Consider the following 14,955-nt stretch of genomic DNA (forward strand, 5'->3'; position numbering starts at 1 on the left):
CTTCATTTCCAATTCAGTCTAGAACGAAGAGTTGCTCTCCATTCTGGAGTATGCAGTAGGTTTCGGATTAATCTCTTTAATCATGCAAAGAAAAAGGAGAAAATATAATTTTTTAAAGTGTTAAATAACTGAATTGCTCAGCATGGAGAAGAGAAGGCTCCTGGTCTAGTGGGAGGTGTCCCTGCCCATGGCAGAGGGTGAAACTGGATGATCTTTAAGGTCCCTTCCAACCCAACCCCCCCATTGATCCTACATCCTACAGTGTAAAACAAATGCATAGAAAATGTTGGCCAGGTGGGATAAATCCCAGTGAGGAACCACTGTTTTACACTGCCAGGATTCATGTATTAAAATCCTTTTGGTTTTGGTTTTTTTTTGTTTTTCAATTCAGGAAAACAGGAAAGTCTTTTGGAGGCCTGCTTGAGACATACACATAGTCTGAACCTCAAACAGGCTTGAAAGAGTTGATTTATTATTAAGGCTGGAAAACTAAACTTTAAGGAGTTCATTTCACAAGCCCCTCATGAATTCCAACAGCCCTTGTTGTTGAGTATTCACAGCTAATTATGTCAGAGAAGAGGTAGAAGCATTAAACATCACAAACATAACCATTCCTGAGTATACTTGAAATTTGAATTAAGAAGCCAATAAACCACACAGGACTTTTTTTTTTTCCCTTGCGCATCTAAGAAATCCATTTCATATTTCCCTGGATTCTTTTATAAAAGGATGAAATATTTTAGTGGGACAGTGCCATACAGCTGTTAATTAAGAGATTTATCTTGAAAATAGGGGAGTAGCAGCAATTACTGCCAAAAACCTGTGGCTTGTAGCTCATTTGTTACTTAAAATGTTCATTTTCAAGTGAAGGAAATATGATTATCCTCCATGAAATTGCTAGCTAAAAATAATTAACAGTTCAAATTTAGATACCCAACTATAATTACAAGTACTGAGGTAATATTTTATAAAAATTATCACGGGATAGCAAACATTTCTATTGAAATTCAATTTTTTCACTCTGAAGCACATAAATCACTTTAATTTTTCAAACAAATGGATGTCTTTTAACATGTAAAAATATTTTCATTCTTACAACTGACTAATTTTAATTATTTAGCAGAAAAGGGGAGGAGGAGCTACTTGTCCTTTCACTCTAATGGCATAATATTTCCCAGTCAACTTTTTTCTTTGTAGTGGCACAGCAAGAAACACCACAAATGCTATGTTCACTTAATTAGTGCTTCATCAAGCAAGTCTGGTGCGAGTATAAACTATATAATCAGCTTTAATATCATCAGAGAAGGCAACTCCTCGGGGATAATACAGCAGTAATGCTTTATACAGTGACAATCACTGAGTGGAGCAGTCAATTGTCAAGAGACAGAGACTATGGAATATTAAGAACCAGCCAGTCACCAGCAAAGGTGCTGGGATGTTCTGAGAGCTGTTCTTACCTGGCTAAGAAGACAATTCACCCCCAGTCTGCTGTCACAAAATTTGTAACTGGTTTAGAGAAGGAAAAAACCCCAAGAGGCTTCTCTCTTCTTCTCCCAAAACCAAGGAGGGGACTAGACAGAAACCTAACGTAGGAGTAATCTTGGCAACGTTTTCTGCCCAAATAAGCAGAGTCCAGCTGGGAGGAATGGGACACAGCCGAGCAAATGCAGACACTGCTCTGTGAACCTGTTATCAGGACCATAACTGTTAGAGGTAAATTCACATTTCCAAGGAACACCATAGAACAATACATAGAATCAAGGCCAGATCCACCAATATTCACGTCCAGATTATTCTCCTGCTCATCATGTTTAACACCTACACATCACCTGCCCTGCTGCAAGATGCATTCTCTGCACACAATGATATTTTTCATTGGGATTCCACCCTCCTTGCCATACTAAACAATACCAGAAAGTGATATCATATCCTATTGTTTGATAGCATAAATATCTTTTAACCATTGGCTATTCACTTTTTTCTTATTTACATCAACTAGCAGTTCCATTTTTCTAGACAGGATCTTCCTGTGCTCATCCACACAAACTTACTGAATTCAAGCAGGTAATGAAGGAAGACAGAGCAGGGAACTTGGGGAATGGAACAGAAAATAACAGAATACTTCACTTGGACGGGACCAACAATTGTCATCTAGTCCAACTGCCTGACCACAGCAGGGCTGAAGCTGAAGCAAATTATTAAGGGCAGTGTCCAAATGCCTCTTAAACAGTGACAGGCTTGGGAAACGCTGCCCACCTCTCTGGGAAACCTCTTCTAGTGTGTGGCCACCCTCTTGGTAAAGCCATTCTTCTAACATTGAGCCTGAACCTCCCCTGGCACAGCTTTGAATCATTCCCACGTGTCCTGTCACTGAAACCCAGGGTGAAGAGATCAGCAAAGACAGGCTAATAAAACGGAGAATAAAATAACTTATCATATGATAGAGAATTTCTGGCATGACAGAGCAAGTGATGCTTTAAATATTTTGTGATATTTAAATATTTTTAAATAAGATTTCATACTACTCAACAGTCATACTAAATCATATTTAGTCCCAAGTGTCTGCAGAAATGCTACGATAACATAAACATCTGGTCAATCATTCTGATTTCTATCTGCTGATTAATTCCCTCAGTAAAACCATCCAGACATTTCTTCCTTCCCCCCGCCTCCCCTGTGAGTGATTTTTTAAAAAATTCTTCCCATGCTATTTCATCCACAAATCCAACTTGCATTGCCTTCCAGCATGATCAGAAACTCCCAAAATAATCATTCTCCAAAAGTTTCTGGTTACTTAAACAAAATGTAGGAACCAGATTGAGAGACTCCCATAAGCACTGTCTTGGTTCAGGTAGAAACAAAGGAAAACCGAAAGTCTCGAGAGAAAACCACCACACAAATCAGTGGATTTCAACAAAGCAGTATGAGTTTTAAAAATATTTTGCATAAATATTTGTCACGTGGGTTTTGTTTGAGAAAACACTGGTGTCATTCTTTGCTCAGTCTTCTGCAGAAGGAATGGGGGAAAAATTACTATTCACTTACCTCCAATAGCTTGTGCTTTCTACCTTGAACTGACAGCATTAGCAAAATCCAAATAAGGCTTTCTGCAGGTGCTTTTTTTTTTTCTTTCTGGCATAAATAATATACTTGATTTCCTGCATTTATCTCCTAGCTTTTATCTCAAGAGCCTTTTAATATCCCCTTGCTTTCAAGAGACCTAAATTAATGTTTTCAGAAAATGTTATGACTGAGATTTCTGCCTTTTGATAAATCAGTCAGCCACCTCTAAAGGAAAGTGCCTGGCATTTTAAGTTCATCATTCAATTTCAAGGGTTTTATTGAGTTATTTTTCTTTTGCTTATAGCAGAATTGTAGCTGGTACTCCTGATTCTAATGAAATAGTTCTGGATTGACTCCGAGTTATTTTCATTAGAAGAACATGATCTTGTGTGTGTCAGGTCTATCCCTTTTGCTGCTCGAAGGGGTTTTGAGTCTGCAAGTAGGATTTGGAGACTGATCACAACTAACTCTTTTTGGGTGGAAAAGACCCACCCAACTTATAAAGGTGAGTGCTCTGTGGAGTTTTAAAGTCCTCATGGAAACAGAATGGTTGGGTTTACTTCCAAGTAGCTCTAATATAGGTAGAACACCCTCACACATATTCTGATTTATTCTTACCATGGGCTGGAAGACCACACCATGTGCTGCAATGGCAGCTCAAGGAATCTCAATATTTGCCAGTACAGTAGTGAGATTTCTTCCTTAAAGATGGTCAGAAAGTGATGTTCCAGCCTCCTCTGAGTTAACAGCCTTCTGTTTTCAAACCAGACTTGTGCTTTCTGACCCATTTCACTCCAGAGAAGAGCTGTCACTACAGTTCACTGATGGAAATTGATCTTTAGATCTCTGGTGTGACTCAAAGTCCTTTTAACTGAAAAGGTCAGGCAGAAGAGCAATGGTCTTTACTTTAGATACAGCTGAAATCTACAGCATCACATCAAAATCTTCTGCAGGCTGTGAAACCAAGCATTTACCTTAACCTTAGCTTATATATTTTGCCTAAAAAGCTAAAGTTAGGCAAGAGGAAAGGAAGAATTAGACTGAAAGGTAATTAAGCTCCTGCCCTGCACAGATAAAAGCAAACTGAGCAGATATAATAACCAAGAAACAGCAGTAGCTGCTGGGAAAACTGGTTTATTTGAGCTAAGATCAAAGATTTCCTTACACTGCAGTTCACTTTAACTTCAGCTTTTTACATATTGTAAAAAGTAAATATTTTACATATTTACCATTTTGTCTGTGAGGTAAGTGTAAACTATAGCTCGAAAGGCAAGGAAAAGAATTTTCTTCTTCACTTCTAAAGGGCCATTATTTCCTCAAACATATCAAGACACCTTCATTCATCAAGGAGGTAATTAAAAAACATATGACCACATAAGTCACTGTTATTGTCCCCACAGCCTCTGACTGCGTTCTTCATTTCAGATTTCTTATTAAATTCTCTGATTTCTTCAGCAATATTCAACAGTAATCTCTGCAAGCCTCTCTCAGCCAATATAATAAAAAGAAGAAAACCAAAAACACCCACACAAGAAATGAAAGCTCTCACCAGCTCTATGTTAACATTCATTCTATAAAAATAAAATTGAGATGCTACCACAAAATCATTTCTCCAAAATTCTATTTTTTCCTTGCAAAGAGGAATCTCTAGACTCAATAAAGATTTTTATTAAAAAAAAAAAATCAATGACACAATTTAGCCAAAAGTTAACTTTTCAAACTAATTTAAGTGACTAAATTGCAGCTACAAAAATGAAAATCACATGAGGGTTTTATTTATTTTGCTGTTGATACAGAAATTTTATACAGGATATGGTAATTTTTAATTGATTATGTTCCCATAAACCCATCCAATCCAATGTGAAATTGTAAGTTCAATAATCTTTGCAGCCACTATATTAAAGTGATTAATTTTTAGGGAGTTTGGCTCCCAGTCATTTGATGGGATCTTTCTCTCAGGGACCAGTAGCCAGCAGGAATCTCCTGAATTCCAACAGAGGGAAATACAAATTCCTGTACTGGGGAAGTACATCCCAATTCTGCCAGTAAAAGGTGAAGAGACAATTGGCACCAATTAAAGCACAGGAAATTCCATTTAAACATAAGAAATAACATTTTCACTCTGACCATGGTCAGGCATTGAACCAGGTTATCCTGTGAGATAGGCTGTGGAACCTTCATATTAAATCAAAACTCAACTGGAAATCATCCTCTGGAACCTCCTCTCCCTGACCCTGCTGTGAGGAGTGGCAGGAACTGCACAATTTCCAGAAGAACATTTATCCTAGAAGTTGGTGGATCAAACTATAAGCTGATACAAACCAGACTAGCAAGTGATTATTCATTTTTTCCCAGCAGACACATCAGGTTGAAGATGTTGGTGTGGCTATCCATGGCCAACATGGGCTCAATCTCCCCCTGACCACCAACACACAGCGCGCTCCAAGGAGCTTAAATTAACCTCTCACCAAGCCACTATTTTTCCTTCAGTACCAAGGTACCAAAACCAGTTTCATGCAAGTTCCTCTAATCAAATTCCTTAGCTGAAAAACCCAGCTTCAATAGTTCTGGCCAATTCAGAAATAACACATTTAAAAATAGTCCCTAAATAAAGTTGAAGCCAAAACTGGCAACTGCAATCTGCTTGCAAATGTTTTGAGCAGAATAAGAGCCTAAAGGGAGTTATATCATGAAGAATTAATCACTTCCCTTAAGAAAGGAAACAAGGTCAAGAATATGGCATTAAATTCGCACAGGATTTTTGGTGTTTCTAAATAAATTGTGTTGTGTTACTATTATTTACCCGTACTTGCTTGTACAAGGACTCCATTACTACAATCACAGCAGCATATGGGATATCTCCCTGTCTAGGATTTTTTTTCTTTTAAGCTAAACAGCCCATTCTGCTGAACAATATTTGAAGCAAGCCTGTATTGCTGATTTGCTATTTACTGTTCTGATAACAACATATGAACATAAACACTTAAGATGTAGCCATGTCGTGGTTTTGGCAATGCCAAGACTCATTCATTAAACTATATTAACACAAGCACAGTCTACTTTTGCAGCATGCTTTTTTGCTTGCTGTTGGTGGCCTGTCCTCATTAATACAGGTGATATCTGGGTCAAAGATCCAGTTAAAACACGATGGACCAGGTATTTATTCCTTTGATTTAGAGCTCTGTATCCTAAACTTGGTATCACCAACTTGGAAAGATGATCTGGATTTATATTTTAAGCCAGAATTCATTTCAGACAGGAACTGGGAGAAGACTTGGACAAAACCCAACTCATAAAATTTGGTAGAACCAGTTGATATTTGTGCCATTGCCAGGACATAAAGTGAGAAGAGAATTTGCCCCTTTAGTTCCCAGCTCCTTACAGCCACCTGACTGGTGATGTGGCAACGTCACAGGTAGTTTACTGCTCATATTCTTCTGCTCTCCTCTGAGAACTCTTTAGAGGTCCCAGGGCATTGCAACATTTTTAAGCTGCAGCTCACAAATCCTACGTGCTTTCAGAAATGTGAGCTCTCACATGGAAAACATGCTCAGTATTCCTGTCACCTTAATTAAGCGTGTTCTTGACATATGGTCCTCTGCTTACAAGTGGAATCAGTCTTCCTTGTGCATGAAAAAACCCTGGTGGCTTCTAGGCTGAACATGCTCCCTGAAAAAATTTAGATATATTCTCCAAACAAAGATATTTACCCAATCATAGCAATTATAACCAATTATAGCTAATTGCAATTTAAGACTAACACAGGATCTAGAAAGCTGACATTCTCCCTCAGGACCCCAGGATAATAATACAAATTCTAAATTCTGTCACCAAAATAAACTCAGACCTCCCAGTCCACACAAATACCGATCAAATGCTCCCTTCTTGTAGCCTGTATAAAGAGTGGCACGTTGTGAAATCTTCCTTGGTCTGGCAAATGCATAAAGCTACTCAAAGTAACAAAGAACTGTTAATTAAAAGAACCCTACTGATTTCTTTTCCATTTTTAATTACTGAATATCTGGCTTACCTGGGACTGCTTCACTGGATATAAACCTGGAATTACAAGCATTTATTTCCCATGCACATGATTTTTAGATAAATAACACTCCAGGACTCGTAAGTTCATATTTTGTTTGTGGAGAGATCTTGCCAGCCTGACAGAAATGTCAAAGCGACATCAGACATGAGATAAAAAGGAAGAAATCAATTACAAAAAGCTTTCTATCCATCCCATTAGAATAATGTATGCCTGCAAATTCAGTGATCTTTTCAGGTCCCAGTTGTGCACGTGGCTCATCCAATCAACTGTTCTGTGTTGGTTCACCTTAATTTTCCTCTTGCATTCACTTAAATGCTCTTTATCCATACACCACATTTTTCATCAGCTGGTGTGCTGGGTAATCATTAGCAATAAAAGGTTTCTACTGATTCCTGCACAATTTGTTCTCTTTGTTTCATTGAATACACTCAATCATTCTATCTGTACGTCCATCCATTTGGTTGCTCATTTTTGATCTGTTGCTTGCTGCTGCTGTTTGCATGTTGTTGCAAGGAGCAAAAAGTACATCTGGAGAGGAGGGGAGGCCAGGAGGTCTCTCCAAGGCAGGCTGCCCAAAGGCTGCCTGCAAGAAAACTCTTCAGAACGCACACAGGAAGGACAGAGGCAGGAAAAAATGCTGCATTTATGATCTTCATAAACATCACTCTTTTGATGAAGTATGAGCATAGGAAGCTGCATGGTACCGTCACAGGTGGTAGCTTTAAAGTAGTAAAATTGCCAATGGATTATAAAACCATGGAAATGCTAATTATGGAAAAAACAAATCTGTATTTTGGAGTTATTCTGGGTGTCAGAATAGCAACATTTGCGTGACTCAGGAACACCTCTGAGCTCCTGGACACAGGCAGGAGTCTTGGATCCCTACATACAAATGTCCATTCCCTCACACAAGATACTCTGGCAGTACACTGGAAAAGAAGCAAAACGGGCTCCAAAAAATCCAGAAGATCCAGAGATTTCTTTGATCCAGTGGAACATGCAAGCCACTCTCTGGCTTTACAAAACAGTCTGTACTTCACACATTTTCCTTCTTTGTATGACATTCACTCCTTGGCCCAGGGAGGTGAAGCCAAGAAAATCATCTGTGCTCCAATAAAGGAGCACTCTCCCTCAGGGCACAAGCTGGCTCTGAGAGTGGTAACAGGTGGTTCACAACATTTTTATGGAGGAAGCAAGGTCAGGCCAGGCCATCTGGGAGTGCCAGTGTTGTCACTCTTGATACACATCCCTGCATTACGCCCTTGTAGCTCCCCATTTAGAGCACCACACACTTCCTTGTTAAAGGCCTTGTCTTGCTTGGATGAGGTTTTAGATTCTGGTGTAACAAAGCTTGTGATTGACAGCCTAGCCTAGAAATGCCTTAAGAAAAACTGCTTTGAAGATGAAAATGGCTCTTGACTGAAGTGTCTAACCCTTCTTTATGAGCTGCCTGGCAGCTTTTATTTGTGATTTATTTTCCTTATGGGTTCAAGTGAAGTAGGAAATACCAAACTGTAGTGGGCTACTTGTAACCATCATACCAGGAGAGGTAGTAGTTTATGTCAACTCTCATCCTCCCCCCCTACATTTCTGTAGTCATGAAAATAGAAAAAAAAAAAAATCCCACAAACACTAACAGAAACCAAAAAACCATTTTTGGTGCTGTTCCATGAATTTCACAACACACAGAGAAGGGGTGGCAGAAATCTGAAGAGTGGAACTCCTTCACTTTACCTCATAACAATCTTGTGCTGAAGGAAGGGAGAAAGGTGCCAAGAAAAAATTTTGGACTGATATTATGGAGGGAAAGTTTGCAAATACCTACACATTAAGAAGACAGGAAGGACAGTTTTTAAAACTGAGCTAAGAAAATGGAGAATTATAGCACAATTTGCAAACATGAATTACTATATCCCAAACATCCTCATAGGTGTAGGAAAGCAGTATAATGGTGCACTTCCCATACCACTTTTTTGATTTTCACTCTTTATTCTACTGGGAATGAACTGAAGAAACTAAATTCATGATCACAACTATAAACTATTCTTGATAAAACTGACAATTCTGGTCATCGAAATAATTTTTCTGCAGAGAAGGAGTAAGGGTTAGCATTGTATGATTGTCAAATTAAATGCTTTCCTTCTCCATTAGGAGACTAAACTATGAATGGATTTTTAAGGCTTATCAGAGACTTAGATATTATAACATCAGGCTTCAAACAGCTAAGCAGTTCAAGCAGCTGCAGAATTGCCTCACTCCAACATACACTTACCAATTGATAAAAATTACTGAATACATAATATCTTTTCATTCTAATCAGATTTTAATAAAAGGCTTTGGGGTGGGAAATAGTTGACTCAGCCACATGCTAATCTTATGTCAGTGATAGAGAAAGTTGCTCTCATAATTTTGATCTAAGTACTCTGGGACATCATTCTGCTCCAATAAATTTGGTGTGAGCTGCAGCACCATAACTCAGTGCTTATGCAGCCAGGGCCAGGTAAAAGGAAAGCCCCAGGACTCCTTCTGTGGCTGCCCCACTGGCTTAGAACTAAAGCTTTTAACTTATCCACAAACATCTACTACTCTCTTATTCATTTCTGGGCCTCAAACAAGAAAGAAAGAGCAAAACCAGCTCACAGTTTCATTCCTCTCATCATCAGACTCATCTGCAATATATACTTCTGCACAATTAGGAAATTTGAAGTTACTACTTTCAAAAAAATTCCATAGACACGACTTAGTGGTTCTCATTCAGCAGTTCTTAGAACAGCTGAAGGCAGCAAATATTATTGGCCAAAAAAACCCCCAAAAAAGCTCACAGTAATCAAGTTATTTTACAGATGAAAAGATATTTTATTAGACATGACATAAAACACACTAGAAGTCATCTCCTCAAAACAGAGAAAGGAACCTTTACAAACACCTAAGTTAGTAAAACTAATTGAATCAGATAGATGAATTCTCAAAAAGCCACCTAAACATCTGTCAGGATACAGCACAAACTGGGAGTATCTGATCAAACCATGAGACCTAGATTGAGGACCACCTCAAAGCCAAAAGAAGAGTGATTTTACTGTCTTACTTTATATTCCAGTGGAATATAACAAAATAAATACTTACTATATAGACAAAGGTCTGCACTGGGGAACAGATGCCCCTCAGAATCACAGTGTTCTGTAACCTTGAATATGCTTCACTCTACTGACAATCCTGCTAGGACTCTGCATGAACTCAGGTGGTTCCCAAGATAAGGAAGGGTCACAGGCTCATGACTTTATTTCCAGAAGGAAATTTCTGACTTTCTGAATGTCAGAAATTCAGACTCCTCCAGTAAAAATCAGGTTCACAATCCAGCAGAAAAGGATCAACCCCAAACCACAGAAAGGACAGCTTTTTACAAAAGAGGCATTGTGTTTAAATGAACTTACAGGAAGAGTGGATGCTTGGAAAGCTTTTCCTGCCTTCAGAGACCAGGTCTGGATCACCTGTGCAGTGCATTTCAGAGTTCATTACTCCATCTGGAAAGCAGCGGTAAAAGAAATCGGGACGCGGTCTACAAAAAACACCATGGATATTAAAAACACAGAAGCTGTAGTAACAGATAAACCTCAGAGTGATTATTACATTTACTGCTTATTACACACATGCAGGTTGCTTTTTCCTAGAGTGATCCACCTTGCACAGAGCAAAGTGTAATGACCCCCACATTTCACAGGCCTTGCTAAAACGCCCAGCTCAGAACATCCTCAAAACAACCACCAAAATCTAAAGCCAGCCTTGATGCTGTCTCAATGAATTGAGAAAACTTTTGAGTTTCTTCCGACCCTGCTGTGAGCTGGGCCTGTAGGTTTGACTGGTGTCATACTGATCCTGAGCTAATAAACCACATGGAGAAGAAAAGTGAATGATCACAGATTCAGAGACAAGCTGACAAAAAAATACTTGTTTTGAGCTTATTCCTGCCTAAGGAAGAGGGTGTATTCTTAATTATTTTAAAAGCACCCTTCAAATAAAAGTGCCAAGTGCCATTACTGTCAGGGCATCAGCACTGCAGCAGAGAGGGTTCATCAGAAACCAAACACAAATACTGCTTCCTCAGTGCTGCAAAACATCCCAGCAACAAAAGCAGTGCTGGACTCTGTCAAATAGTGGGTGAATTCAAGTCAAATGTGTACTTTTCAGCTGAAATTATTCCAAATTTTGATAAAGAGGCAAAAAGTACCTAAAACCATATTTTTCAGGGAGTTTTGTTTGCTAGATTTTTCTAAGCCCTTCATTCAAAATCATGCTTCCCTAAAGAAATGGTCTACCTAGGAATCCATTTACTTCTTAGCTCCCAGGTTTGGTGTGCCACAGATGTTGATGTCACCTGGAAATAGAATATGCTTCTCACAAAACACAGGCACTGGGTTATACAGAGACTCAACTGATTCCTATTTAATCAGATAAGGGGCACTGGCATCTAAACTCCCACATGCTGCGACTCTTCCCTTCAGTGTTGCCAATTTAATGGACTGATTTCAGCTCCCACCACTCCTTTCAAACCCCTCGCTTGTCTGGATCTGCCAGCAAGTCAAACAAATAGCCAAACACAGGGGCATGGATTCCTGCCACAGTGGGATGTCACATAATGAAGTTGTACAACACCTGCACCAGGCAAAGGACGGCTCCACAGGGGCCCCCTCTGACTCCACGTGCTCTGGAACCGCAGCTCTCTATTTACTGAGACGTGTTGTAGTTGCCAGTTTGTCTCCGTTTCTCTCAACAGCTAAACCCATCATTTATAGCATGACACTACTTACCTTCCCACTATTAATTTAATAGTGTTTGTGCAGACACCATTCAGAGCTAGAGCCAAGGAAACAGCTACAAAACAGAATGAACAAACAGAACAATAATAACCTAAATACCAAGGAATAAATTGCAGCCTTACAGCATTTGATTTACAGATTTAAACCTTTACTGGACTGAAAATTGAATGATCTTTTTTTCAGCCTACGTTTTTTCTTCTTAGCCAGACTAAGGGCAGACCTCAGAGCATCATAATAATCATGACTTTGTTCTTATTTCCCTACACAAAGCCAGTGTTCCTACCATTCCATTTTCACAGGCATAAGTCAAGAAAAGAGAAAAAATTAGAGAATGAAGTACCGTGGGTTTGCAATTTTTTAGTTTTGTGATTTACCAGATTAAACTCTCATGCTCTTTGGGTCAAGCAAAATTCCTGTACAGACCAGTATGTAAGATATATAGATATAGATATGTATATATGTACATATATATACATATAAAATGTATGTGTATATATACATATATAATTGATACATGATGCAATTAAACAGTTCACTTCCAGACTAAAGAACTGGATTTTGGCTAAAACTAGACTTGGATGACTTCATTTATTTCTCTTTCAAAAGGATTTGGATGTTTTGATTAAATATTTCAGTGTTTTCCCCTTACATTTCCTCCTATGATTAAAAAAATTTTCAAATAAAATTGGAGAATAAGCAGGCACTGTCATATTAGGTAAGACTTAATCATCTTTTTTATTTGTGCTTGCATGCCAAGTCCCTAGACTTTCCAAAGAACCTCATCTCAAGCCTATGAAGATCTCTGCCTTGATTTCACTGGTGCTTTGATCCTGCACATACACACATTTTAGATTAAAACTGATTTAATTTTGCAGTCCACACCATAGCTCCCTGTTGCAAAATGGGAGCCAATGAATTTTACTTCCCATCAGAAAAAAAATTATCAGGCAAATGTCTGATTTCCAGCAGAACATTTACAGTAATATAACTTTGATTATGACAGCCACATGAGCTATTTCCTCCTTGGGCTGCTGCCCCAGATGCTGCACTTCAGCAGCACTCATCCTGTCTCCATAAAACCTTTGCCTGAGGATATAACAGATCATAAAAATGTGTTATAGGGTCTATTTTTTAAAGTTAAAAAAAAAAAAAGTGGGACCTTCATGAAAGCAAAAATAAGGGTTTTCTCAGAATATAACAATAGCTGCCAGCAAAAATAAAAGAACAAGTCAAACCTAGAGGCACCCATACTGTTAAAAAGTCTTCCTTTTTCAACACCTGTGTTCACAGTGACCACCCAATCCCATGCTCTGTTTTTCCCCTGTATTGTTTTGTCTCAGTTTTTAATGGAAATTACATGGGGAAATTTTCCACAAAGTCAAATGCAGATGACCAGCAATGCCACAGCACTACACTCTCCTTTTTAAAAAACATACCTGCTTTCGAAGACAGGCAGTAATATTTAGTCTTTTTGCTGAGCTTTTTCTTGATTGTTCATTGTACACCTGACTGAGCTGTGCCCTCACTGTTGCATCTTCCTTACAGTGGCAATCCAAGCATCAAATGACAGTGTCAATGTAGGATGGTAAAAAAAAAAATTATTTCCTCTGCTGTTTTTTCCTTTAAGAGAGATTCATATTGCCCAGCTAAAGTCATGTAATCCAGTCAGTGAGAGATTTAGGCACTTCCAGGGGAAGGCTTAAGGGCACCTAAATTAACTTGTCCTTACTCCAGGTGCACTGAATCCCCTTCTTTGTATTAAACACTATACGAGGGGCAAAGAATTTTCACATCCTTTCTCCCTTTTCTCTCTTCTATGTATCATGCTTAAAGAAATCCACCTTTCAGGGTACTCCCTGAACATTCTTTATGAACATTCTGTGGCAGATCTCAGCAAATCAACAAAGGCCCACCACACCTGATGAGCATTCACATCACCAAGTACTGAATCTTATTAGTGTACAGGGCACTTGAACATCAATAAGCCTCAAGAAGTTCCACACTTATGGCACAAAGTGAACAGAACATCAAGGCTGGTGTTTCCTCAGTCTGGGTAGCAAGAGGAAGATTGGAGAAACTGGCAAGTTTTCTCCTGGACCTTGTAGAGGGAATCACAACAGAAGGCAAAACAGCAGGAAAAAAACAATGTCTTTTCTGATGGAGAAACTGACCCTAAGCTCCTTTCCTTCTTACACAACAGAAAGTGAGGCTCAGAACTGACTGTATGCATTTTATGAATGAAGAGTTTTTCGCACTGAATGGACTTGTCAGTAAAATATCACTCTAAGACATTCCAGAACTTACAACGAATGACTGGCAGCAGTCAAAACAAACTGAGGATCATTTCACACTTGTGTTAGAGCAACTGGAGAAAGAATAATCTATGGGAAGGCAGCCTTGTCTAAAAAAATGTTTCCAATTACCCAGTGCCATTTACATCCAATGCTAAGGCAAGGCTGAGTATTGCTTTGATTTTACTATGTAAGGGACAATAAATTAAAGTGTGAATTAGCCAGTAAAGCAGAATTTCAGAATTATGCATATTTCAAACATAAGGCCAACAAAAACATTTGCAGTTCTTAGTGCTTCAAGGTATGCCTTGCCAGTGAAAGTGCTTTAATCAATGCTGGTCCCTGGCAATATCTATGTTAAAAGGATCTGGGCGTGTATCACTGTAAGATTTCAAGAGATAGGCACAGCCAAAATCAGCTGGAACAGCTTAAGATTTACCCTTCCCATTGTCCTCTGCTTCTCTGCTCAAATTTACTGCCTACAACTGTAATTAGACCTCACCCACAGCACAGCCACTACTGTTCACAGTCCAGGTTTAAGTGCACATCTAATTCCATTGGCAGTTTAAGATGAAACAGCAGCTTCTAATTAGAAAAACTGAGCCAAGAGCACGGATTTTGCAATGGGTAGCAGTAAACTCCAGGAGAAGATCAGAGAAAACAATGAGGAGTCATTTCCTGCACTAAGCAGCTGAGTCCCACAGGACTTTCCAGTCCAAGCCTTGATTTAGAATAGCTGCAAATA

General features: G+C 38.9%; 1 protein-coding gene across 1 annotated transcript in view; it reads right to left on the reverse strand.

The window, feature by feature from the left end:
- PLPP4 (phospholipid phosphatase 4) overlaps positions 1–14,955 on the reverse strand; it is a 48,584-nt gene that overhangs the window by 11,908 nt on the left and 21,721 nt on the right. The window contains exons 4-5 of the mRNA XM_032116451.1: positions 11,911–11,974; positions 10,537–10,661 (exon numbers count right to left, since the gene is read on the reverse strand). Coding sequence (XP_031972342.1) covers positions 10,537–10,661; positions 11,911–11,974 — 189 coding nt within the window. The remainder of the gene's footprint in view (positions 1–10,536; positions 10,662–11,910; positions 11,975–14,955) is intronic.

Source organism: Corvus moneduloides, chromosome 8, assembly GCF_009650955.1.
Source record: "Corvus moneduloides isolate bCorMon1 chromosome 8, bCorMon1.pri, whole genome shotgun sequence".
NCBI lineage: Eukaryota > Metazoa > Chordata > Aves > Passeriformes > Corvidae > Corvus > Corvus moneduloides.